The 24,643-nt window shown below is 47.1% G+C and overlaps 2 protein-coding genes across 2 annotated transcripts in view; one reads left to right on the forward strand and one right to left on the reverse strand.

Moving 5' to 3' along the window:
• IGDCC3 (immunoglobulin superfamily DCC subclass member 3) overlaps positions 1 to 19,656 on the forward strand; it is a 100,381-nt gene extending 80,725 nt beyond the window's left edge. Inside the window, exons 8-14 of the mRNA XM_050978241.1 lie at positions 6,478 to 6,725; positions 7,277 to 7,441; positions 12,126 to 12,314; positions 12,574 to 12,678; positions 13,669 to 13,807; positions 14,025 to 14,232; positions 14,325 to 19,656. Of these exons, the coding sequence (XP_050834198.1) occupies positions 6,478 to 6,725; positions 7,277 to 7,441; positions 12,126 to 12,314; positions 12,574 to 12,678; positions 13,669 to 13,807; positions 14,025 to 14,232; positions 14,325 to 14,489 (1,219 nt within the window). The 3' untranslated portion in view covers positions 14,490 to 19,656. The remainder of the gene's footprint in view (positions 1 to 6,477; positions 6,726 to 7,276; positions 7,442 to 12,125; positions 12,315 to 12,573; positions 12,679 to 13,668; positions 13,808 to 14,024; positions 14,233 to 14,324) is intronic.
• Positions 1 to 24,643, reverse strand: part of MTFMT (mitochondrial methionyl-tRNA formyltransferase) — a 431,560-nt gene that overhangs the window by 342,144 nt on the left and 64,773 nt on the right. The window lies entirely within an intron of this gene.

Genomic DNA, 24,643 nt, shown 5'->3' on the forward strand with positions numbered 1-24,643 from the left:
TGAAAGGCCCTTTTGCAGAGCATACCCTACAAGGTGAGGGGACTCCAAAAATTCTTCATTGCTGGGCTGCAGCTTCAGGACTGGATTCACTCGAGATTGGATGTGACTGCTGGTACAATATCAGACATTCACTTGCTAAGCAACTTACAGGCTTTCAGCACAGTAAAATCAGCCTCACGGGCTGCATCCAATAAATATCTCATCCCTCGTGGTCCCTCAGATGTGAATTCCCATCACCTGATGTGTTGACGGTTTCTGGGCACATTAGCATTAAAGATCAGCCTTCTGCTGTGCCCTCTCCAGAGGTGGTTGTTATGTTTTGAAAATGCCAGCTGTGTGGGAACAAAATAGCCAATCGATGATTAGCAAAAAATCAAAAGCAGTTCTGGGATAGCGGATAATTGTTAATGAAAAATGCATGAAGGCTCAGGCATAGGGAATTGTGGGCTTTTCCATTAAAAGCTGTGAATAAAAATGACTGAAGGAGCTGACGATGGGGCTGCTTTGCCACGCAGCCCCTGGGCTGGGGATGCAGCCGATTGCTGTCAGGGTGATGCTGTGCTGAGTCAAGCTCTCTGAGGGAGAAACTGATGGAGCCTATTGACCTTTGGTAGAGCCGTCCCTGTGTCCAGCAGTGGCAGAGTCTGTCCCTCTAGATGCCCATGTTGCTCCTGGAGTGATTCTGATAGATCATGATCCAAATGTGTGAGATGTATAGAAGGAATTTCTAGCAAAATTCCTACCCAGAATCACCAGCCCGTCCCAGAAGTGGAGTACTGCTGTAGAAGGAAGGTGTGGTTACTGGCCAAGTTGGGCTTGTGTAAAATTATTTATACATGGGCTTGTGTACAATTATGTTGCTAGGTTATTACTTCAAAATTTACAAGGAAGCATGAAATAGCCCCCAAATTACCACCGTAAAAGGTTTATTGCTTTTCTTCCTTTGACCCAGTCAGGTTCAGGGGGGTAATTTTCAGCCTGGAAGTATATCACACTATGGGGTTTATATTGCCCTAATAGCAAGGAACAAAGGCCAACTTCTTCAGAGAAGGCAGGCTCTCTAAATATTGATTTTCCAAGAAGATTATATTTACAAATTGTAATTAAGAGACTTCATTTGTTCCACCGGAAAAAGGCTTTGTTAGAATTTGGGCTCAGGTGGCATTCGCTCTGCTTGGTGACCTTTGTAAATTTTTTCTCACTAGTTTGCACTTGGTTTAGTGCTCTGGAAATGTCTCACTTCCAGGGCCATGAAAGTTCAAGGCTCCTCAGGGGAAATACTCCTTTGTACATAAACATCATGACAACTTTCTCTTCTTGCACTTCTTGTGGTGTTAAATCCCACTGCAGAAGCAGAGAGGGCCCTTCAAACACAAACATCCCAGCACCTGGGACCTGACAGCCCTTCTGGTACCAAACCCAGGGAAACCAGAGCCTATCATTCAAAAGGTGGCTTTTTTCTGTAAACCCTACATTAGCTGGGTGTGAAAAGGTGCAGATGGGTTTGTACATCCCTTCGTGGTGCACACTCCCTACAAACACTTCCATTTGTACGGTTTTGGGCCACATAAGGGAGCACAGGCAAGCCTGCAGTTCCTTATGCCGTGAGTATGAAGATGGCTGTGACTGAGGGAAGAGTGCTCTACAGCAAATCATATTTCATTCCCAGAAGCATGACAAATCAGTATGTGGAGGATGGGGATGTGAACCCGCTGCTCCTGATTTAAACATAATTTATGGGTTTGACTTTGGAAGACACATTGGAAATGGCCTTTGCAAGGAGGATGGCTGCACGAGCGCACAAAGCCCTCTAAGCAGTGGGGAATCAGTGTGATCCCTGCACCAAGCAGGGATCCTGTGCTGGGATCACACAGCCATATCCCACAAAAAGGGCCTGCAGCAGCCCCGGATCAGCCAACAGCAACAGGCATCAGTCTCTTCTTCTCATCTGGCTGCGATTATTTTGCTACCAAGTTGCCTGTGTAATTTCTCTGTGTGCTACTCCACTGAGCTGTTCTTGAAGTGCATTGAGTCAGGAGTTTAGGTGTTTGTTCCAACTGTTGCACACAGCAAAATCCATCAGCAGAGAATGGGCCTTACACAGGAGGTTTTTAGGCACGACTGAGCCCATAGTAGTATTGCCTAAAATTAGTCTCCCCAAAATAAGGCTGGATCGTTTTCTGCTCCAGTATCTGTGCTGCTTGCTTGGGAAAAGTTTGGGGGACTTTCAGTTTAGCAGCAGAGAGCTTTCACAGGTGTCTGCATTTGCAGTCCTATCAGGCTCTGTCCTCCCTTCCAGTAGCTTTTCCTGAGATATTTTGTGCTTCCCCATGGTCCTGAAGATGTAAAGACTTCTCTGCTTCCTGTGGCAGGATTCAGTAAAATCTGTGATTGTACCCTGTGGCTCATTTAAACAGACTGAATGGCTGGGAAAAGCAACAGCCTTCCAGAAGCTGCTCTTGGATGAGTCTGAAATCACAAGATTGGCTGAGATCCTGGCCAGTGAGCTGCAGTACCTGCAAAATAGAAATGAGTCCTTCTGCATAACCCAACCCAATTTCAGCTACGACGTTCCGTATGGTATTTAATTTCTGTATGTGTAAGAATATGTGTATAGAACAGAGGGCTGGGAATGATATGCAGTGTCCTCTGGGTTGCTGAGCATCACTTTCAAGCTTTGCACCTTAATTTCAGCCTCTATGAGGCAACCTTCAGAATACAGGACATTTCTGCAAAGCTGGGGGGCAAAGGTTCCTTCCCAGTGTGGCACAGGCCAGCCGTCCAGGAACAGATCATTCAGTTCAGCACAGCACAACACAGGTCATGCCAAACAGAGCCAGAGCAGGGATGGGGCATCTGAATGTGACACTAGTATCTTTCTGTTTCTGCTGGCACTCCGAATGCTGTCCCTGCTAGCCACAGCCTGCTCTCTGCATTAATTTCACCACACTCCCTCCTTTGTGCGCCTGTGCGCACGCAGGCTGATGCCCTCCCAGATGGGCCCCTCTTCTTTGTGCTGCTGAATCGATGAAGAGGCTTCCTTCAGTTCGCAGACTTTTTCAGAGGAGCCTTTGGAAAGCCGATCTCCGGTCACCGGCCTGGACCCCTGACCCGAGCCAGATCAGTCATCCTGATTGCCTATGAACTGGGAAGACAGCTTGGGAATACTGCGGCTTTCGAGCAGCGGAGGCCTCTCGTTTCAGCTCAGCCGGGTGTGAATCTGCAGCAGCTCCTCTCCCCACTTCCATCAATGCCTGTCAGGGCATTGTGTGGGGATGTGATGGAGCCCTCGGCTCGCCGAGCGGCTCTGGTGACCAGCAGAAAGCCTTCTGGCATCTCGCCTCGTCTGACGTGCTCGCGGCGCTGCCAGTCTGGCACTCGCGGGAAAGTTTTCCAGCAGCAGATGTCCCAAAGTGACAGATTTTTTTCATGTTGATGGGAAGAAATAAAAGGACACTGCATATTTCAGATGGTTGATGCACAGAGACGCTCTGCGCCTTCTCACACGGCAACTACAGATCTTCCTTTTGTTAGAGCTTTCTTAAAAAAAAAAAAGACAAAAAGCAGCAAAACCTGGACTGAACACTGGCCCTGCTGCACTGCATCCTCCACATGCTGGGGGGTGATTCTCATGGAGCTGGTATTTAGATGCTGGGCATTCTGTTCACCAGTTTGTCCATGCTCTCACAGCCAAAAGTCCAGCTGTTTTAGTGTCCCGTTACCTGTGTATCATTCTGGGTGACGGGGAATCCAGGTAACAGATGGCCAAGGCTCTCATTGCACAGCAAATCCAAACACAGCCAAGGAAATCTCAATGAAAATGAACTTTATGAAGCCTGAAGCAAATTTCCAGCTATGTGCCATGCCAACTTCTCAGAAAATACTGTATTTATTTCTTTTGACTTGACTGTGCATGACAGAGACTCTGTTCAGCTCCAGATCCCAGTGTCCAAGTGCCATCCTTCCAGGACCACTGGCATCCTTCACATCATCTGTGTCCTACATGAGGAGCTTTGCTCACCCCCAAATCCTCCCAGGAGAGAGAAATATTTGGCCCCAGAATCGCAGTGATGCCATCAGGCTCCTTGCACTGCTTTTCAGCCTAGCTCCCCTCTTCCTTCCTCTCTCCAAATCTTCCTCTCTCTAAGCAGAGCAAGTAAATGCACCTGGAGGTGGTAGAGCCTAAATACTCCTTGGTCCAGATCTGCTTTGTGCTTGGGTAGCTTAAGGCTGCTCTTGGCCCAGCCTGGCTGCTGTGGGTGCCCAGATGCACAGCAGCCACATGGAAATAATCCCTGCATTGACGGGGCAGAAGGAAGTGCTGCTGCTTCTTCCACACATCTGCTTTGTGCAGGGCTGGGAGTGCAGCTCTGGGATGGTGTAATTCTGCCTTCTGCCATCTGTCCTCACAGGAGTCAGCCCTTGTTGACACAGCTGAGCCACACATCGGGTCCTTCCTTCCCGAGCCCTCTCCCAGCTCTGCATTTCTCCTTCCATTTAATCAGATACGTTGAGCCTGTGGCTATGAGAGGAGCTTAGGGCTGATTCTCGAAAATCACCATATCAGCTGAAACCATCACATTTGATATTCCATTTACAATGTTTCCAAGGAAACAAAGGCACAGGACATAAATAGATGACTGTTAAACATTTGCTCACTCACCATGGCCCCCAATAATTTGCAAGGCAGAAATAGGAATGTTAAATCAACAGCAATAATAAATTTTAATATATGAAGACCAATATTTTGCTGCAATTAGAAGAAGCATTTGTTCTGACATACAGGCAGGCAGTGGCAGGTTATTTATCATTTCCACTTCCAATGTTCAGTTTTTCATTTACATAAAAGACAGCTTTGATTGTGATTCCCAAAAAAGCCTTGAAGTGCCCCCTGCATCAGCAGGGATGCTTGGGATTTACTCATGTGCAGTCAAGTTCCAGGTCCACCTAGAATTCACTGCAGAAGAAAGTAATTTGTTTCTCCTTAGAAGCAAGTAGTGGATGTGGATTTCATTAGGTTTGGGTCATTTCTTATAGAAAAGTAAGAAAAAGCTCATATGAGCTTCTGAAGTTTTCCCAAGGATGTCCTGTGTGTGAGAATACCCTCCCAGGACCAAAGGCATTGTAGGCAGATTTTACCATAACCTGAACTGCTGCCTCAGATTTGGGTAAAAAAGCATCTCCAGTGTCAAATCTGCCTTTCCAGCTCCAGCCCAGAGCTGCACCCAGTGGTGACAGTGACCATGCTATGCCTTAGAAAGGAGATACACTTAATATTTATTTATTCATTTCGGAGGCCTTGTGTCTGATGGATTCACATCCTGAATCATGTTGTTCCTGGCTTGGCTTGGAGTGGAGCTTTCATTGATGGGTCCTTGTTTGTGAGCAGATGTTATTAAGAAAAGCTGCTTTGCACATTCAAATGGCAAGACAGAGCTTATGTGGCACACAATTATTTCTGAGTCAGTATTCACTGGTGTTGTTTTAAAGATATTGGGTGGTGCAACTTTTGAGCTGGCCCTGAACTTGCTCCAGTTGTCCACAGCCATTGCTGGAGCATCCTGCAGTGCAGAAAGGGCCTTCAGTTCGTGTGGCCACACGTACAAAGACTCTGGCTGTCCCTGGGCAGAGATGGGCACCATGCTCAGGAATATGCTCATTTGGGAGGCTGGTACATGGCTGACTTTCCCCCCTGCTTTAGGAATGTTTTCCAGGGTAGTCAGTGCCTGTCCTTTCTTGGATGGTGAAAACACCATCTAAACCTGATATGGAAGCCCCCAAGAGCAGGCTGGAAGAGCTGCTCTGGTTGTTTCCCTGGAACGCAGCAAGCTTTGATGCACAAGCATCAAAAACACACTCAGAGGTTCTGCAGACAAAACCTGTGACTTGCTCATAAGCTTTGGCTTTTGGCTCATGGTGATGGTGTTTCTGGAAGTGCAGAAGAGGCAGCTGAGGCTATAACCCTGCTGGATAAATCAGCTAATCCCAGTGTTACCCTTAGACAGCTCTAATGTGCTATAATGCAATTAGAGCATCACCAGAGGGCTTTCTGGCTGTGTTTGATTTGACTTGGCTTAGCAACCATGTGCAGTGCCTGGATGGGTCTCACTGGGTACTGGAGATAAGCCAGTTAAAGCTGTTTTGGCGCTGTGGATGCACTTGCCACAGAGCTGGCTCTGTGGTGTGGCTGGGATCTTCCTGAACCCACACCTTTAGATCCTGCTGCTCCCTGTCCCACTCTGTGTCCACATCTGGCTATACCTGAACCACAGTATCTGCAGGCTGAGATAGATAATCTGCCCAGTCACAGGGAATGACAGATCCACCTCCTGGGCTTCTCCTTCTCCAAGAGCACCAGCCCGTAGCTTCCTGAAAGTTTTCTGTGGAAAGGGAGGCCGTGGGATGCCCTGCCATGGGAGCCAGCACATGGACCATGGCAGTCAGTGTGACGCTTGTCCCTCTCATGTCCCCACACAGCACTCTCTCCATCTATGGGATCAACCAGGCCGATGAAGCCATCTACCAGTGCCTGGCCGAGAACAGCGCGGGCTCCACGCAGGCCAGCGCCCGCCTCACCGTGCTGTGGGCTGATGGGCTGCCCAGCCCTCCTCAGAGCGTGAGGGCAGAGACTGTCTCTGCAACCACCATCCAGGTGTCCTGGGAAAAGCCTCTGCAGAACACCAAGGAGATCATTGGCTACGTGCTGCACATCCGGAAAGCTGCAGGTACGGTGCTACACCCACTGCCCAGAGCACCCTCAGCCTTCCCGTAATTCAGCAGCACAGCCCACTGGGTAAAAACAGGTCTGCACTGTAGGGGTCCATGCTGCCATCAGTGTTTTCCCTCACCTCCTAGTTTCTGAAGGGTAGAGATGAGGCTGTATATACACTGTAAATACCTGCAAATACTAAATATACCATTGTAATTATCAAAAGTGTGGGGAGGATGAAGCTGTATAGTCAAATCTTGCTGCCCATATAGCTCTCTGGCAAAGCATGCAGAGATCACAGAATCAGAGAATCATAGAATGGTTTGGGTTGGAAGGGGCCTTAGGATCACCCAGTTCCAACGCCTGCCACAGGCAGGAACATCTTCCACTAGACCAGGCTGCTCAAAGCTGTGTCCCAACACTGCCAGTTTCAATGGCCTAATGTAAGCAGAAATGTGTGTGAGCAGGTACATATCCACCCCAGGGACCAAACTGCTTGAAACATTTATTCTCTTTACCTCTTACAAACCCTAACACCACTCAGTTCTCTCTCCCTTTGCATTTCAGATCCCGTAGAGATGGAGTATCAGGAGGCTGTTAGCAAGAGCACCTTCCAGCAGCTAGTGACTGATCTGGAGCCCTCGACCAGCTACAGCTTCTATATAAAGGCTTACACCTCGCGGGGTGCCAGCAAAGCCTCAGAAGTCACAGTGGTGAGCACGCTGGGGGAAGGTAAGGAACGCTTTGCGCAGGGACCCTCAGATGCTGCCCGCTGTGTGTAGCAGCAGCACCGCTCACCCTGACACCGCCCCGCAGCAGCGCTGTGGCACTGTAGCCTGTGGTGTTGCTGCTCCTTGTTCCTGCTGCTCCTCCTACTCTGGGATATTGTGTAAAATCACTTGTATCCTTGCAGGGGGGTTGACTGATTAAACACAGCATCGCCTCTCCCAGCTGATGTTGTAGCAGGGGGTGAGTGCAAACCTGCCTGGCCTCGTGCATTGCAGCTGCTCTGGGCTGTTCCTAAACTCCTTGCTAAATGCAGACTTCCTGCTCAAGCAGCATCTCATCATCTTCCAGCAGCTCTGGTACTCACACCTCTTACTTGATAAGTGCCACACTTTCAAAGATTTTATTATTTCTGCTCTATCCAGGGCAAATCACACTAGAGCTGAGCTGTCCTGACCTACAAATCCATGCCCTGGAGCAGCTTTCTGTTTCAGTGGGAAGTTAGGGTGATCTCTAAGGCTTCTTTTCTCCTGACTTGGCCACCAGTTAGCTTCCCTAGTAAGACAGTGGGTGTTTTAATATAGCATCCTTGCACACAGGTACCAGGTAGAAACCCCAGCCCCACTGTGATATGTCAGTCAGAACTGGAAGAATGTTTTCCTAGAGACTCATCTCTTTCTGAATCCTAGCTTGTCCCAGATATGGAGACTAATTTCCTTATGAACATTCAGTAATTATGAATTTTCAGCAGAGAGGGCCTTGGTGTGAGGATGCTATTTAGGATCAAATGGAAGTGTGTTGACTTCCAGGTGGGGGATCCAGTTCTCATTCTGTTCTCAGCCCTTGCAGATATTCATTACAGAATTTAAACAAAAACACCAGTAAATCCTCACCTGCTGGGTTGTTGCTCTGCAAGTTTATTTTCCTTGCTACTCTGCAGGGAATCAGTCACCCTTGGAGTTTGTTTTTCCTCACAATTTAGAGGCAGAAGGATGGGCTGAGGCAAAGCTTGAAACTCCCTGACCCGATGCTCCAAGTTCAGCCCCAGAAGCTACAAGCCAGCCATGCTCTACAGAGCTTGGTGACTCTGCAGAAGTCCAGGTCAAGTGAGAGAGGACTTTTTGTCATTATTACCTTCAATCATGAATAGTTAGGTATCGGGTAATGGGACCATAAATTTCCTGGTTCTCTGAAGTTTTAAGGTATCTCTGTCCTGCTATCCTTTTAAAAAGGCTTGTCCTGTGTAACAAAGCTTCAGGAATTAGCTCCCTGTCCTGTACAGATGAGCTGACTTGGTTCAGATCACTCAACCCCAGCCTATGTTTGCCTGGTAGGAAGGTAAAATGATATTTAAAAGCTCCAGCTCTGGCTTCATTTGTTCAGTTTTCTTGCTTGTTTTCTTCTGCTCACAGAGGAGAGAGCAGCTCAGAGAGCCAGGGTTCAGTGGCTTTTGTCACCAAATTCAGGTTTCACTGCAGATTTGTCTCTTCTTATGGCCAAGCCATTTTACCCTGTGCCCTCCCAACCTGCACAGGAGAGCTGAGTCCCCCTCCTGAGCTCAGGGAGCCCCTGGATCTGTGCTAACAGCTTCAGAAAAGGATGGATTTTCCAAGATGCCATATCCAGCAGCCAGGGACAGCTCAGTGGAGCCATGGCAGCAGAGATGCTGCCAGCTGATCTGAGTGACCATGTTATGCTGGTATTGTTTGGAGCAGAAATATGAAATATTCTACAGAAAACAGAGGAAGAGAGTTACTTTTGGCTTGGGGCCATCAGCTTCTCAGGGCTGGCAGTGTGCTGAGAGGGCGCTTGGCTGAAGCCTCTGATGCTTTCTAGAGATACGGTGCTCCTTCCTCTGTGCCAGTGCTGATTTTGGATGGAAAGTAGAAGGGAAGATGCTGTGGAGAAGGGACTCAAGTGAACCACGTCCTCCTCCATAAACCTCACTCTCTGGGAAGGCCCTTCTGCCTCCTCCCTGTCATTCTCCTTTATGCCGTTTCACAAATGCCATGGTATTTTAAATCTCAAACTCTCTCTGCTTCATTAAGCAGCACACACTCCTTGTTCTTGTCTTTTAATGCTTTTTAGGGTTTTCTCCAGGACTTTTTGACATTTCTCTAGGATGAAGACTGTTCCTTTAGTCATCTTCGGCTAAAGACGCCTTCAAGAAGAAAGTTGAAATGACCTGGGGAAAATTCCAAACAGCACGGAAGAGGAAAACAAGTATCCCAGCCCTTAGAGTGAGGGAGATGCCTCACTTATATTAGCTCCATATTATGTCAAATATCTACTTCTGTGAAGCACCTATCTGCTGGTGTGTGTACATATATTTACACACAGACAGATATATTCCATTGTATACACTTATTTGTGTAATCACATTATAAACAGCACGTGCATTCTGCGAGTGCCTATACCTATAATCAGTATTATACATATATATATATATATACTCAAAATTTGAATAAATACATTATATTCCATATTTTGAAGGAGAGATATTCTTGTGGTTTTTATTAAATGTAAGGCTCTGCAACCATAAAATAAAGCCAACTCTTCACAAATCAGGATGGCCCACATCAGTGTTTCTTTGTCCATGGGATAATGTGATAATTTCCCTTTCTGTGGTATTTTCACCCGTGGCTGGAAAAGTGATGCTTTAAGCAAGAGTCCAACTTCTCAGAGTGGGGATTTTTGCCCTGGAGGGAATTGGGAGAATAAGAAAAAAGGAGTATTTAATTGGATTGCAAAAATACGCAGCCTTGGGAGGAATGGCACATTCTGATATAAATAGAATTTACTCCGTGTTTTGCACCCAGGAATTGTTGAATTCAGCTTTCCCAGCAATGAAATGCACATCAGAATAAATCCTATCAAGAAGGAATACTTTAGCCCATTTTTTCACACTGGCAGCACTCAAGCAGGAGGAGATCTCATTTATGTCACCCAGACCACTGGGTCTTTCCTCTTGAATCCATGTGGAGATGCATGGCAGTCAGCAGGGACTTGTTCATCTCCATGGGCTTATTCAGAGGACGTCAAGCAAAGCCCCTGCAGCCTGAAGGAGGACATCACTTTGGGATGAGAGACAGAATTGCCCAGACCCTCCTGCTCAGCTGGAGAGGCATCCATCCTTCCTCTAAATCTCCTCGTGGGAAAGCTTGAGCTCTCAGTACTCGGGAAAAGGCAAACGGTTGTGCTGGGCAGTTTTACTGTTAAATTGAGGAAATGCCCTTTTTAGAACTCATCAGTCTTAGACTGACATGGCCACGTTTCATCTGCTTTTCCCCATCACTCGCTAATGGTTCTGCTGAACTCTGTGCCAAAGGCCAGGTTTGCACAGCTCATCCTTAGAGACCCTTTGGGGAGAAACAAGCCAGAAAGCAGCTTTGGTCCAGTGTAAGCCCAGCAAGCCTTGTATGTGGGAACTGCTGAGCTTGTAATCATGTGGGATTGGAAAAATAGCTCTACCTCAAAGCCTGGAGGCTGCTGGAGAAGTAGACCTGTTCTGCTGGATGATTGTGCTGTGGGGTGAGCCGAGCTTGGTACCCAAAAACTTGTCTCCCTCGTAGTGCCGGTGCTGGAGCAGAGACCTGGGCAGGGCAGAGCCTGTAGCACCTCATGCTTTGCACCTTCTGGATGGTGCCAAAGGTTGGGGAACTGACAGGAGAGTTTAGCCTGGGGGTGTTTTGTGGAAATGAGAAAAAAATCATCAGTGAAATGTCCTGCTGAGACACATCTGGTATTGGTGTGATCAGTGTAGAGGAAGGGAGGGAGGGGGAAACATGGCCCCAGTGCTGCCCAGGGCATGAGGCTGGGCTTGGGGCAGAGCCAGCTTTGGAAAACCCAGGTATCACAAGAAAATTTGCTTTAATTTGCAGATCTTTGCCTCTCAGGCAAGATCAGTGGGGCAGGATGGGGCCAGGCAGCCTTTTGGGGATCTGGAGAGGGAATGCTCTGACCCACTCTGCAGCACACCCCAAGAATAAGGGCAGGGGTTTGGGGCATTGACTGGAGCATGTTCCTGGTGGACTTTGAATCAGCAGCAGGGACATCTTCCCAGCAAACCCCCCGTGTGCCCCTCAGGCCAGGTAAGTGCCTGCCTCCTAAAACAAACCAGCCCCAGCTGTGCAGGGATTTCAGGCTGCTCAGCTGTTTGGGGCTGTTGATGAAGATGCTCTGGTTCTCTCCTGAGTCCCCAGCACAGTCACAAATCTCCCTCCTAAAGCTGATGGGGAGAGCAAGCCCCTTGCATGCCAGTGCAGGTACCTAGCACACTTTTAAGATGGATGTCTCCAGCTCCATCCCTTCTGGTTCCTTCCTGCCAGGGGCATTAATCACTCTGAAAGGTCTGTGCCTCAGGGTCAGGGCAAAAAACTGGAATTTGAGAACGTATTGCCAAAGTCGCTGCATTCCTGCCCTGACCCGGCCTGACTGAGCATCATATTGCAACCGAAGTGTAAAAGTAGTTTCTGCTTGCTGATCTTAGCAGAGGGAGCCCTTGCAAATTCCTGCAGCTCCCTGAAGAAGTTCAAAGCTGATAAACCAGATTCTGGTCTGCTAGATTTTTCTCAGTCTCAGGTGGCATATTCTTTGGTGCAGTGACTGCAGGGAAAGGCTGCTGAGGAATTTCTCATCATGCAGACTGAAAAAGCACATGCAACCCACTGTCCTTCTCTCTCTCTTTCAGTCCCAGCCATGCCATCCCTCTTTATTAAAGTCATTAACAGCACCACCGTGCAGGCAACGTGGGAGCCCTCCATCAAACTGGGCCAGCACGAAGGCTTCAAGCTGTATTACCGCAAAGTCCACCTCTCCCAGTACACAGGTCCAGTGCTCCTGGCCAGCAACATCACAGCCTACAACATTACCCACCTGGGTGAGTATGGTGACACCTTGATCCATGTCCCCTCCCCACCTTGCTGTGATTTCCAGGAGAGAGCTCCTGCAAATGTGTATCCCAATCCCTAAATGCTGCAGCTGCCCCCAGGTTTTTTGGGTGCATTCCCAGCAACAGGTACTTGTTTGCAACATCTTGTGTGTATTTGGTAAGATGTTCTTTTCCCAGATAAGCATCACTGGGGGAGATAAGGCTCATGGTTACACCTGAACTGTCCCTCTTGTGTCCCCCTGGGCAGATGCATCGGTGGTGTACGAAGTCAAGCTCCTTGCCTACAACCAGCATGGGGACGGAAACTCCACTGTCCGCTTTGTGTCCCTGAGGGAAACTGTGGAGAGGACAGGTGAGATGGGACCTGGGTCTTGCTGCTGGTTTGGGAAACAGCTCTGCAGGAAGGTGGTGAGGCCAAACGCATCCTGTGTGCCCCCTGTGGCATTACCATCATCTCACCTTCAGCCACTCATTTAATTTTAGTATCACAAATAATGTTGAGGCAAAAGTCTACAGGGCTAAGAGCACCTGGATGGCTTTTTTACCAATTGCGGGAAGACAAACCAAATGTTCTGCACATGCCAGGTTTGTCCCCTAAGCCTGAGACAAAGGTGAGGCTATGAACATGAACAACCCCCCATGCATAAGGTACCAGCTGCCATCCTCAGGTGAGATATGGTGCACTGAACATCTCTGCTCTCCTGGAGCTCTTCTGGATATTTTGTCCCTCACTGGTCAAAAGGGAGGACACATGGTTTTGGAAAGGGAAATGGCTGTAGAGTGTGAGCTCTATATTACGTGGCAGCAAAGGAGAAACCTCTAGAGGGAATCCCTTAACTGATCGCACCTTTCAAATTCATCTATGTGTAAAAAACATCCTGCTGCTCTTGGAAGACTTTTAAGCCTCCAGTGGGAATATCTTCAAGAGATAGTTATTACTCTTCTGTCTGTGCTGGAATAAATTCTAATCTCACTGACATCTGTCTACTCCATCAGGTTTCAGCCTGCTCTGGTGTGGTGCTTACCTCTTACCTCCCACTTTAGCATGGGGTATTGCAAAAATTAACATCAGAGTGGGTTTTTTTCATAAATTGTGTCCAGTAATGGGGATGGTTCACTACAGATATTCCAGTCCTATGCTTGCTGTGTCTCCCTTCCTGGGGTGTTGGGAGCAAGGGAGGTGCATAGGCAGGCAGTGAAGCCCTGCTTCCCATGTGGTTCTCCTCTTCCCATACACAGCTCCCAGCACTGCCCAAGGCCCTGACTTTGGCTCTGGGCTCCCCAAAAGCCAGAGGAGCAATAGAAAAGTAGCACCACTGACCTATCCACCTTTTCCTGGCAGTGCTGAATCCTCCCTGTGACTGCATGAAGGACGAGCAGAACAATAAAACCTCCACGACCGGCATCATCATCGGGATCCACATCGGCATCACGTGCATCATATTCTGCATCCTCTTCCTTATGTTTGGGTACCGAGGAAGGTAGGGATACTCATGCTACTGCTCACAAGGGGTGGTGGTCCCTGATACTGTGAGTGTGCCCACCTGAGTCTTACATCCCCAGTGGAGTGTTGGACTTTATAGGATGGATTGAAGGATGAAGGAATGTAGCACAGGGAGAAGACAGATGCCAGCCTGAGGGAAGGAGCAGAGGATGAACCACCTCTCTCACTCTCAGACTCCATCTCTTTTTTTTCAGGCTGCTGATGTGCAAAAATGTGCAGGAGCAGCTGTCAACCCCTCAGATCCCCCGGAGCCAGCGGAGTGCCACAGGACTTGTCCTGAACGGGGCCACTCGTAGAGACAGGGATGACCGGGACTTGAACGGAAAGCAGCTGGATATGAATGAGCTGGAGAGGTTATTCCCAGCATCCCCATCCCAAGAGCAGCAGGAGAAGGGAATAACGGTAAGTCCAGCAGCATGGGAGCACACCTGGCTGTGCATTAGAGAGCTGTCACTGTCACTGTCACTGCATTGTCCCCTTCTCTCTCTCTCCAGTCAGCTCACAGCCTGTCAGCCCCCCATGATGAAACCCAGATCTCCACACTCCCTCTGGATGAGTTCAGCATCATTGAGGAGCAGCCAGACCCCCTCCCAAAAAACCCCCATGCCAGCAGTCCTGCTGCTCCGGCTCCCAACCACGGTTCTGCCAATGAAGGATAAAACTGCCAAGACTCAAAGCCTCTTGTAGGAGTTACCAGAAACCAAACCCGCGGCTGGTGATGTCTTTACGAGTTGTCAATCTCAGGTCAATTGAAGATTTCTATGGTCTGATTGTTATTTTTTTGTTTTGCTTTATTTTTATATATATATATAAATATATATATATATATGTATGTATACAGCCTTTTGGAAACTCTGTGAAGTTTATCTTTCTGACCTCTCTTGAGCCTCTCAATGTGTTTCTTCCGATGATGGCTGTCTGGAGACTGGTCATGATGGATTTTCCCCACAGCTGCTACGTAACAGACTCCTTGGCAGAGTTTAGCAAACTCTCCAGTCTCTGACAGACTGGGGATACAGTGGAGCCCCCACCTCTTGGCATCCCAGACTTTTTCCTGATCAGCAGCTTTAGGACTACTTTTTGGATCTATTTTTTATTTCCAGAAGACTGGATTTGGAAAAATCCTTCTAACTTGACTCCAAAAATTGAGCCTAGGAAGGCTGTCTCTCCGTGGATTTGATGATTTTGTACACTTTTGCTATTTCTCAGGATACTTTTTTGCTGATTGACTCTAAATAATATGAAAAAAAAAGGAAAAAAAAAAAGTGTGTGTGTGTCAAAGGATGCCTGAGGGCTACTGAAAGACTTGGACAGACAACCCGAGTGAACTCAGAACCTACCTCAACCGGAATGAATGTCTTCTGGGAAGCAGAAATACCTGCGTCTTCCTTCGTGTTCAAACAAACAAGTAGCATAGCACTTGGTCAGTACAAGCATGGTCCTACCTCAGCAGTCACGCTCTGTACCCGCCACCTTGGTGGCTTCCTTGTTGTCGTTCCCATGTAAAGCACTTCCAAACCTTTGAAAGCAATGTTCTACCTCAAGTGTGAGAGAAACTCGTGTGTGTGTGTGTGTGTGTGTGTGTGTGTGTGTGTGTGTGTGTGTGTGTCCTTCTCTCCCCCTCAATTCCTGCCTCTCCCACCCAGCCCCACATGAAGCACGATGCTTCACTGGTGTTATGAGCTTTACTTTTGGGGGCTCCAGTGTGATTTTGTGTGGCGGAGATTTGTGTTGTGGTTTTTTACTTTAAAGATTGTTGGGGCTTTCACAGATAAGCAGTGTGATGTCCTGTGGCTCCCTGGCACCACTGCTTTCCAGGGCTGATTTGGGCACTGGTCCATCCTAGGTTTGAAGAGATGGAGTACTCAGATTCCAGTGCTGGGGCTAGAGTACCCTTCTGCCGCATCACCAGGGCTGACTCCCAGCAGGATTATCTATGGCATGCACTGGCACAAGCAGCACAACACACCCTTGGGAGGTGGGAACCTGGACATCACTGTCTTGTCCCAAAGCCCACCCTGCTATTGGGAGCACTGTGGGGAAGCCCCAATAGAGCACTTCCCCAGCGGGGCACCTGAGATGCTGCTGAGCTGCCCCCAGCTCCTCCAGCACCATTCCAGCCACAGAATGTCCAAAGGATGAGTGGAGCCAAAAAGTTCCACTCAGTTCCTTGGGAGGGACAAGGCAAGGAGGATGCTGGGGGCTGCCAGAGCTGCCCCTTCCCCATGCCCATGGTGGGCAGAGGAGCTCCTGACACCAAAGAGAGGGTTTGTCCCATCCAGAGATCAACCACCAACCTGACACTGTGGAGGTTGGGTTGTCCTGGCGTGGTGCAGCCTTGTGAGTCAGTGTGAGACCAGCATTGCCCATGGGTGAGATGGGGGCACACACAGGGGACAGGGACACCAGGTGCCAGCTGGTGCCAGAGGGCAGCCCTTTCCCTGCTGTGTGAGGTGGTTAAATCCAGGCAAATGTGAAGGTTTGATCTCTTTGTGTAGGTGGTGGTAAATCAAACGTTGCTGTATTCGCAAGGACAGTGAACGGAATCAGGAAAGGAAATTAGTTTAAGTTTTTTAAAAGGATGAATTGCATTTTTTTTAATGGTACCAGTGGGAGAGTCCCTTGTGTCAAAAACACCCCCATCACCTGCCCAGCTAGCAATGGGATGCAATGGCTGTGTAAATAGTACAATATACAGGAGGCTGAGCAAATGCCTCTTCCCTGAGCTGAGTCCTGGTGCTGGGCAGGGTTACCTGGGAGCAGGACTCTGTCCTCATCCAGCTTGGCTCAAGAAGACGTAATGGCACCAACCTCAAGAGCAAGGAGCTGTTCAGGCTCAGTGTTCCTAGCCCTCTTCCATTAAAATTCGTCCTCCTGTAGACATCATGCAGAACAGAAAAGATCAAAGGGTTATATTTTGGCATTAACACCCCCAAACAGCCTTTCCCCACCCCACCAAAGAGGCTAAATGGGCTGTCAGATGATCCCTGCTCACACCTGTGATGCTGGACCTGGAGACAGCCTGGGGAAGGACTCTGGGGGGACAGCGCTGTGTGAGACAAAGGGCACAGCCCACCCCATCACAGGAGCCAGAGGATGCCGGGGTTAGGGCAAGGCAAGAGGGAGGAGAAGACACCATACAGCTCAAGTTATAACCTCGTATCAAAGACAACCCAATCCTCTCCTACCATCCTGCTCCCACTCCAGCCCAGTTTTTCTTTTAATTGTTTTTTTTCATGTGTGTAACGCCGCCGTTCACATTGAATAAGTACCGTTGCCAAAGTGAACACAGAACCTAGAGTAGTGTTCAGCTCAGACTTCCTGGAGCTGTGAACATGCTATTAATTTAATATCATATTATTGTGATATTGTAATAGTAACAAGTATTTGTCACTACTTCCTTTTATTAAAGGGAAATTCTGTGCCATTTGACTAGTTGGAATACAATAGTATGTCAAGAATAGAGTTTTTTCTTATGTTGTTTTTAATTATGCAGAAACATGGTGGCTTAAACCAATGCAGATTCTGTGTTGGTTTGAGATGGTTGAAGATGGATGTAAATCTTTAAAGACTATTTTTTAGATGTTTAGCTTTTCCTCTTTTTTGGGGTTTCTTTTTTGCTTTTATCAATTTATACCATTGGGACCAAACACAGACAGTTGTGGCAGCTCAGCCTCTGAAGGGATGAGGCTGAAGTCTGGTGATCCATGAGGATCCATGGTCTTCCCTAAATTATTTAAGTCCACCAAACTGGCCAAAAAAACCCGCTCAAAATTACATATTGGCTTTGTGCCTCTGGCTGCCACTAAGCTGGAAAAGCGACACATAACAGCCCACTCGCTGTACTGCAGGGCAAAACTGTCCCAACCCAAAACTTGGAAAAACATCACCTAGTGAATGTCTGGCCCTTAATCTGTGAAATGAGGAGGAAAAAAGAATTAAAAAAAGAGCTTGTGTTTGGTTTCAGCATGGGGGACAGTTTGTCCTTTTTTCATCCAAACTGCTGCCCTGGGTTTGAAGGAAACTGATAGAATTTTATTCTGTGTTCGGGGCACAGTTGTACTCAAGTAGACAAGTTGTACTCGGGCAGACACGTTGTATTTAGGTGCATATGGGACAGTAGGTCCCCGTGTGTGGCAGATGGGCTGTGCCACAGGAAAGGGGTCGAGGCATCAGTTGATGTCCCCAGACCAGAGGCTGAGGCAGCCAGACAGTCCCACGGTGGTTCCCAGGGCCTTTCACCATCAGCACCCACCTGCCAGCCAAGGACAGCACTCCCTTCACACTCCTTTACACACCACAACATTTAAGGAGCAGCTTGCCAGGTTTTTTATGCCTTTTTTTCCACCCAGCTTTTTCCTGATGAGAGGAATCAGTTCTACCCAGAAATACAACCACTGGATGACAGGCAGGTGTTGGATCCAGTGCAAACTGCTGGAAACTGCCTGTGTTTGGGGTAGGAATCTGATCCTACAGTATTTTTCAAATAATTACACTAATTCAACCTGTTGCCTTTTCTCAGCTGATCCCAAAAACCCTCTAATTTTCTGGCTGTGGTGAGATAAATTATAGGAAGGAATAAATATCCAAAAGCTGATTTTTTTTTTTTAATTTTTGGTAACCCATAATGGGCAGAACCTATTCTTGGAGATCTCAAGTTACCCAGAGATGGCTGCTTCCTCAGGGATAGTATCCACATTGTCTTTAGTTGAACAGGGAATAGTTTTATGCTGTGACAGGGTATTTTCACACTGTTGGATTCAGGTATTTATTTGTCTATCGTTATCTTCTTCCTCGTTTTGTAAAGGGACTGATACATTTAAGTGCTGGACCAGTTTGGGAATTTTAAAGCTTCCACCCAAAATTATACTAAGGGACTGTAGGTTTTAAATTGGCAATAAGAGGAGAGAAGCTACAAAGTGTTGTTGCCTCTGGATAGTGAAGGGAAGAGTTTTGCTGCCTGTGGGGTGTTCCTCTGGGATAACCATCCCATGGCATTTCAGGGGGGGATCAGTGCGGTGTCTGAGCCCTCTCTGATAGCACTTAAGTCTGGGAAAATTGGTTAAAAAAAGGAAATTAAAAGCTTATGAAAACAAAGAGCGGGAGCTCCTCGCTTCATCTGTGCAAACAGTGTGTGGAAATCTATCCGTCCCCGTGCGCGCCGGAGCAGGCAGGTTACAGATCCCATCGAGCAACTTGATGCCAGCTCATTTATTTCCCTCACCCGCCAAATTAAAAAAAAGGAAAGGAAAAGGAAGGTGCCTGGGCTGGAGCTGTGGGCAGAGAGATGGGGACGAGTGAAGCACCAGCACCCCCAGGCAAAAGTGCTGCTGGCACAGGGCCATGGCACTGAAACCCCTGGAAGATGGGGAATCAGGAAAATGGCTCCAGGCTTACTCCAAGGGCAGAGCCTGGGCTTCGGCACCGTGTGGGAAGAAGGGACGGGGCCGGTGCGAAGCGAGTCGGGGACAAGCCTGATTTCACGGGGCTTTGGATCAGGGTCCGACTTAAAAAGCAAAGAGGGATTTGTACTTTGATCCTATTTCCATCATTTAAACTTGCAATATCTTTACGTTTGTAAGAAAGTCACCAATGCTAAACCTTTGTCCCAGTCCTTTTTGGGATTCAACTGTTAGCAGTAATACTAAAAACCCAAATTGCAAAGCACTTTTCTACTGTTTGTTTTCTACCTTTCTTACTTTGAACTGTCGTGATATTGAAATCCCACTGATCCCACGATTGTTAGCTCTGTATTAAAAAAATAATAATAAAACCCAGGTTTTTTGTAGTTTGCTCTGTTTAGATTTTAGCCTGTGGCTACTTGTACAAGGAAAATAAAACTAGAATAAATGAGCCTGTGTGGAGCTTTTCTTTTCATATTCAGGGCTGTGGTGTGGGGATTGTTCAGGGCAACTTGGGGCATCACCACTTCAGTGATTAATCTGACTCCTCTCAAAGAGCAGCTTCCAAAATTCAGCATTTAAGGGCTGGGGGGTTTTTATTTTGATGCTTTGCTCATAAACTCCAGCCAAGCCATCAGGAGAGTCCTTCTGGAGCATGGGGGCTCTTTGGGAGCTGGGTGAGATGAGACCTCTAGGGTCACAGTGCAATACCTGTGCTTAGAAGTGCAAATCAATTTCCAATCAATCTTGGCTCATGCTCAGCTATTGCTGCAGCTGCTTTTCCTACTGCCTGCAGTGCTAGGTGAGGGTGGGGAGGCCCTGGTACAATTGCCCAGAGAAGCTGTGGCTGCCCCATCTCTGAAGTATCTAAGGTTAGGTTGGATGGGGCTTGGGCACCCTGGGATACAGGAAGGTGTCCCTGCCGAGGTGGGAGCAGAATGATTAAGGTCCCTTCCAATCCAAACCATCCTGGGATTCTAAGATGCATCCTTGCCCCAAAATGGGCTGTGAACCATGAGCCACCCTCCTGCCACTGTCCTGTGTGCTACTGCTGCTGCCTTCAATGCCAAAGGACAGGCAAAGTAGAGGCTGTGGGGAATAAAGGAGTGAGAGTGAGCCCAGCAGCTCTTTCTAAAGGGGTTTCAATAAGCAGGTGAGTGAAAAGTTCCTTCAAACAACTCCCCAAAGCTCTCAGAACGGCTAAATTGCAGCATGGATTGTCTAAATATATACTTCATAATAAATACCAGCATAAAAACTGATTTTATTTCCCAGTGGCAACACAAGAGGTGAAAAAAAAGATCAGAGTGGGCTCACTCAGGGGATTTTCATATAAGTTCAGTGAAATCTGGTACTGTAGATAGCAGCTGCAGAGTCAAGGTATTGTATAGAGCTTGTGGCTTTCATTAAAAAGGACTTTCCCTGCCTTCATGGCAATAAAAAAAAGGTTTGACAATATTAATCTGAAGTCTTAGAAACTAAAGAAATAAAAAACCCCAAGCAATACGTTTAAATCACTTTGATTTTGGGCTGTTGGAAATATTAACAACCGTCAAAAAAACCCTACTTGAGTGCTTAAAACTTGTCTTTAATAGCAGCAATCTCCTTTTGACCATGTGCATTCAAATTTCCACTAGAAACATCTCAAATCAACTCTTCAGCTACAGAAACACTAAAAAAAAAATTAAGTTGGGTGTTTTCAGCTCCAAACACTGCACTCCTCCCCAGATTCTGCTGGAGATGTTACTGCTAATGTCCTAGTAATAACCCTGCCAACACAGGGAGAATTTATAATATCCTATAAAGCCCTAACTATCGGAAAGGTCATTTTGGCATTAATACCACTCGGGCATCACCACTTCATTTGCTGACACTTTTACAGAGCCACGATTCCAGCACGGCTGCTATAAAACATTTACAGCAATGGCCTAAGCCCCCAAATATCATCTTAAAAATCAAGAGCTGGAACATCTTTATCAGCAGGTGCAGGTGACTTGGAAAGGGTCTGCTCTGTCTCAATGTGGGGTCCCCCAAAATCCAGGGTGAGCACCCCAACCCCACTGTTCCAGGAGAGATTTAATCCTCAGATCTTACCTCCACCCCTCTTATTCCCAGCACCTTCAGACCCCACAAGTGCTCGCTGCCTTGGCTAAATTAAAAGTCTCCTAATTTCATGCAAAATTACCAACCCCTTGCTTTGCCCAGAAAGCCATTTCCTTATCACTAAAATAGCTAAATTAGTCTTGCTCGGCCTCGTAAAGGAGCTTGTCTTGTTTATTGAGCGATAAATATAAAGGTACAGTAACTAAATTCATCAGTCCCTAAACGCAGCCGTTGGGAATGGCCATTTCCACCATCCAATCTACGGCTGCATGAATATTTCAGAGTCCTTTTTCCCTTGGGTGCTCGCCTTATCTCTGGAGCCTGGATATTATTTTCTGCTTTTCAGCTTTTTGGATGTATTGGAGGAAATGTCATTATTTGGACCTGGGTGGATTACAGTTGACTTTCCTAAGCCAATTTATATTGGCAAGCTGCTGTTTTTAAAAACCCCTATAAATCACTCCCATGAATTTTAATAATATAACGTGGTTTCAAACATGCTCCCTTAATACGTGACACACTATTACAGCCGGCAATCGCTCCTCGGGTTGTGAACTCCGTTTTACCGTCACCTTCAGCGAGCGCCGCGGGGGATGAGTGATGCCTCGGCCAGAATCATGGAAACACCCATTCCTGCCCCAAATACCTTGTCATGGCAGTGATTGCAACTTAACAGTGAGACCTCAGAGATGCTGACACAGAAATCATGGGGGACTATTTGCTGATATTTCCCTAAATAAAGATATAAGATCCCCACCCAGAGTACAGCCTCCGGCTGGGATTTGTGGCTCCAACTGGTCCATAAAGTCCCACATGCCAGGAGACAAAGCTATGCCTCCTCATCACCTATGGGTCTTATTCTGATGAGCTCTGCTGTCCTCTTGTGCAAATTATATTCATTTTCTTCCCATCCCCATTGCAACAACTCCATGGTGTCTGCCAGCTCTCAAGAGGTGTTTGTCAGTGGAGAGTGTACTCCTGGACAGAAAAGGCTACGAGGGATAAGGAATAAAAGCCAGGACAAAGGAGAGACCCTGGGAGACCTTTGTTAAGGAACATTTGTGGATCATATGGAGGAACTGATGATGGGGTTTGGTGCCCCACTGGTGACACTGGTGATGCCCCCACTTGAGAGCTGCTTGTTCACGTTGCTTGGTGTTAGTTGTACAGAACCAAAACAAAAGAATATTCTAACCCTGGAAGTGTTCAAGGCCAGCTTGGAGCAGTCTGGTCTAGTGGAAGGTGTCCATGCCCATGGCAGGGGATTGGAACTGGATGGTCTTTAAGGTCTCTTCCAACCCAAACTAGTCTGTGATTCTGTGAATATAATAAGAACATCTGCAAGAAAGAGGATCTTTAAGGGATTGACTATTTGCATGCAGGGAAAAAAAATAATGAGCCAGACTTTGCTTTTTGGCTTCCAAAAGCAGTGAGGACTCCCCAACACAGGATGCAGCAGGATGGGGGTAAAAGGGGTACAAAGGACCTCCTCAGACTATGCCACTGCCTGTTCGGCTGCTGCCAGCACCACTGAGACCTAAAGCAATCCCTGGTTTAATATTCTTGGGAGAAAAAAATAAAGATCCCATTTGTGCAGGGAGCAAACAGGCTTTTCAAAGGCTTTAGCTGTGATGATTTCCCCTGAAATGTTGTCACGTTCATCATTAATCTATTTTTTCCCTTTTCTGTAACTTAACCTACGACAAGCCGACATTGTAAGTGCTTGATTTTCCAAGAATAAATTACAGTTTCATAAATGGTATTTTGCTTCGCTGCTCAATTTGCAAGTGAAATGATGCCAATTGCTTTGTTCACAGGATTTTATCTAGCACAAACAATACCATCCTCGAGATTTATTTATTTTTTAACCCTCAAGTTATTTTCGGAGCCTATATAACAGGAATACATGGAGAAGTACAAGACAGCCCATATGTTTTGGCATTATCGACTAACCATGAGCAGATACAAGGGCCCATGTGCCTATAAAACATCGATCTAGGAATGAGATGTCACACACAGAGTGAGACACTGACCAAAGAGAAAATAATCCCTTAGATCAAAAATATTTACAGTTGCCCCATGCTGGGCTAGAGTGCCCTGAGTGACTTTTTATATGCATGATTTATGATTTGGGCCTGGGAAATCAGCCCCCCCCAACTTCTCCCAGGGACCACCAAGTTGCCTCATGGACCAACATATCCCCAGTGGGGTCTCCAGAACATGGAGTACCTCAGTCCTGTTGAAAATATGGGTTCACACCAGCTTAATTTTTTTTTCTTATATGATAAAATTATGAGCAATAGGAATAAAATGCAAGCACCTTGGAGTTATTTATGTTTTTCCCTGCTGGGGACAGTAGCTCTGCCCAGGGACAGCCAGACCACAGAGGCTGGGACATGTCAGCATTAAACCCAGTAAAGGCTTTCATCAAAGGAAGGAAAAGAGAGAAAAAGTCCCTGCATGGGAAATATTAATGCTGCAAGATTTGGTTAACAGCCATGGCTTCTGCTAAGACTTTTTTAACCTGTGCTTTTAGGGGAGATCTTGGTAGAAAAGCTCTCATTTGGAAAAACTTTGGCATAAGACAAAAAATGAATGGAAATAGTTATATTAGGGATAGAAACCTGGTGTTTGAGGTGTTTATGCTCATTAATAAATTTGGATTAATTTGTGGAGAGCCTGGATCTTCATCTCCATCCTTTAACTGAGCCACCCCACTGGAGCTGGCCAGCTTCTGGTTCTCCTGCAGTTGATAAATCATTTAACTAACACCACAGAGCTCTGGGTCTGCAGGTGATGTGGGCAGTAGAGGCAGAGTTTGCATTTCTAACAAAGAAACTGAGGCACAGAGAGAATATTTGTTTTCCCCTTCAGATATGAAAATGCGTTTGCTCTCATCCCTCCTCAGCATCTCACCCCACTTCCCTCATTCCCCTGGATGAGACACTGGGAAAAGTTTCTGCTATTCCCTTGCAAACGGATGCTTCAAGACAGTCCCAGACCTTCAGAGGCTTTGGATTTGGCACTGAACAAAGATAAATTTCTGGTAACAAACCACATCACAAAACAGAATTGTCAACTTTTGGGCGACCCCAAGAGGCAACATGGAAATCCCAGCAAAATGAAACATTCTCAGCCAGCCAAAGTGTATCCCGGTGTCCCTGTTGAGGCCATCATTAGATTGTTGCAACATGGAAAACCAAAATAAAACTGAATTTAAAAGAAGTGAGGGTTTGCCCGCTGCAGGTGCTTTGCGAATGGGTCCCTCCACGGCTTCCCCACACACAGAGCTGCTGGCCATGAGCTGC

Source organism: Serinus canaria, chromosome 10, assembly GCF_022539315.1.
Source record: "Serinus canaria isolate serCan28SL12 chromosome 10, serCan2020, whole genome shotgun sequence".
Taxonomy (NCBI): domain Eukaryota; kingdom Metazoa; phylum Chordata; class Aves; order Passeriformes; family Fringillidae; genus Serinus; species Serinus canaria.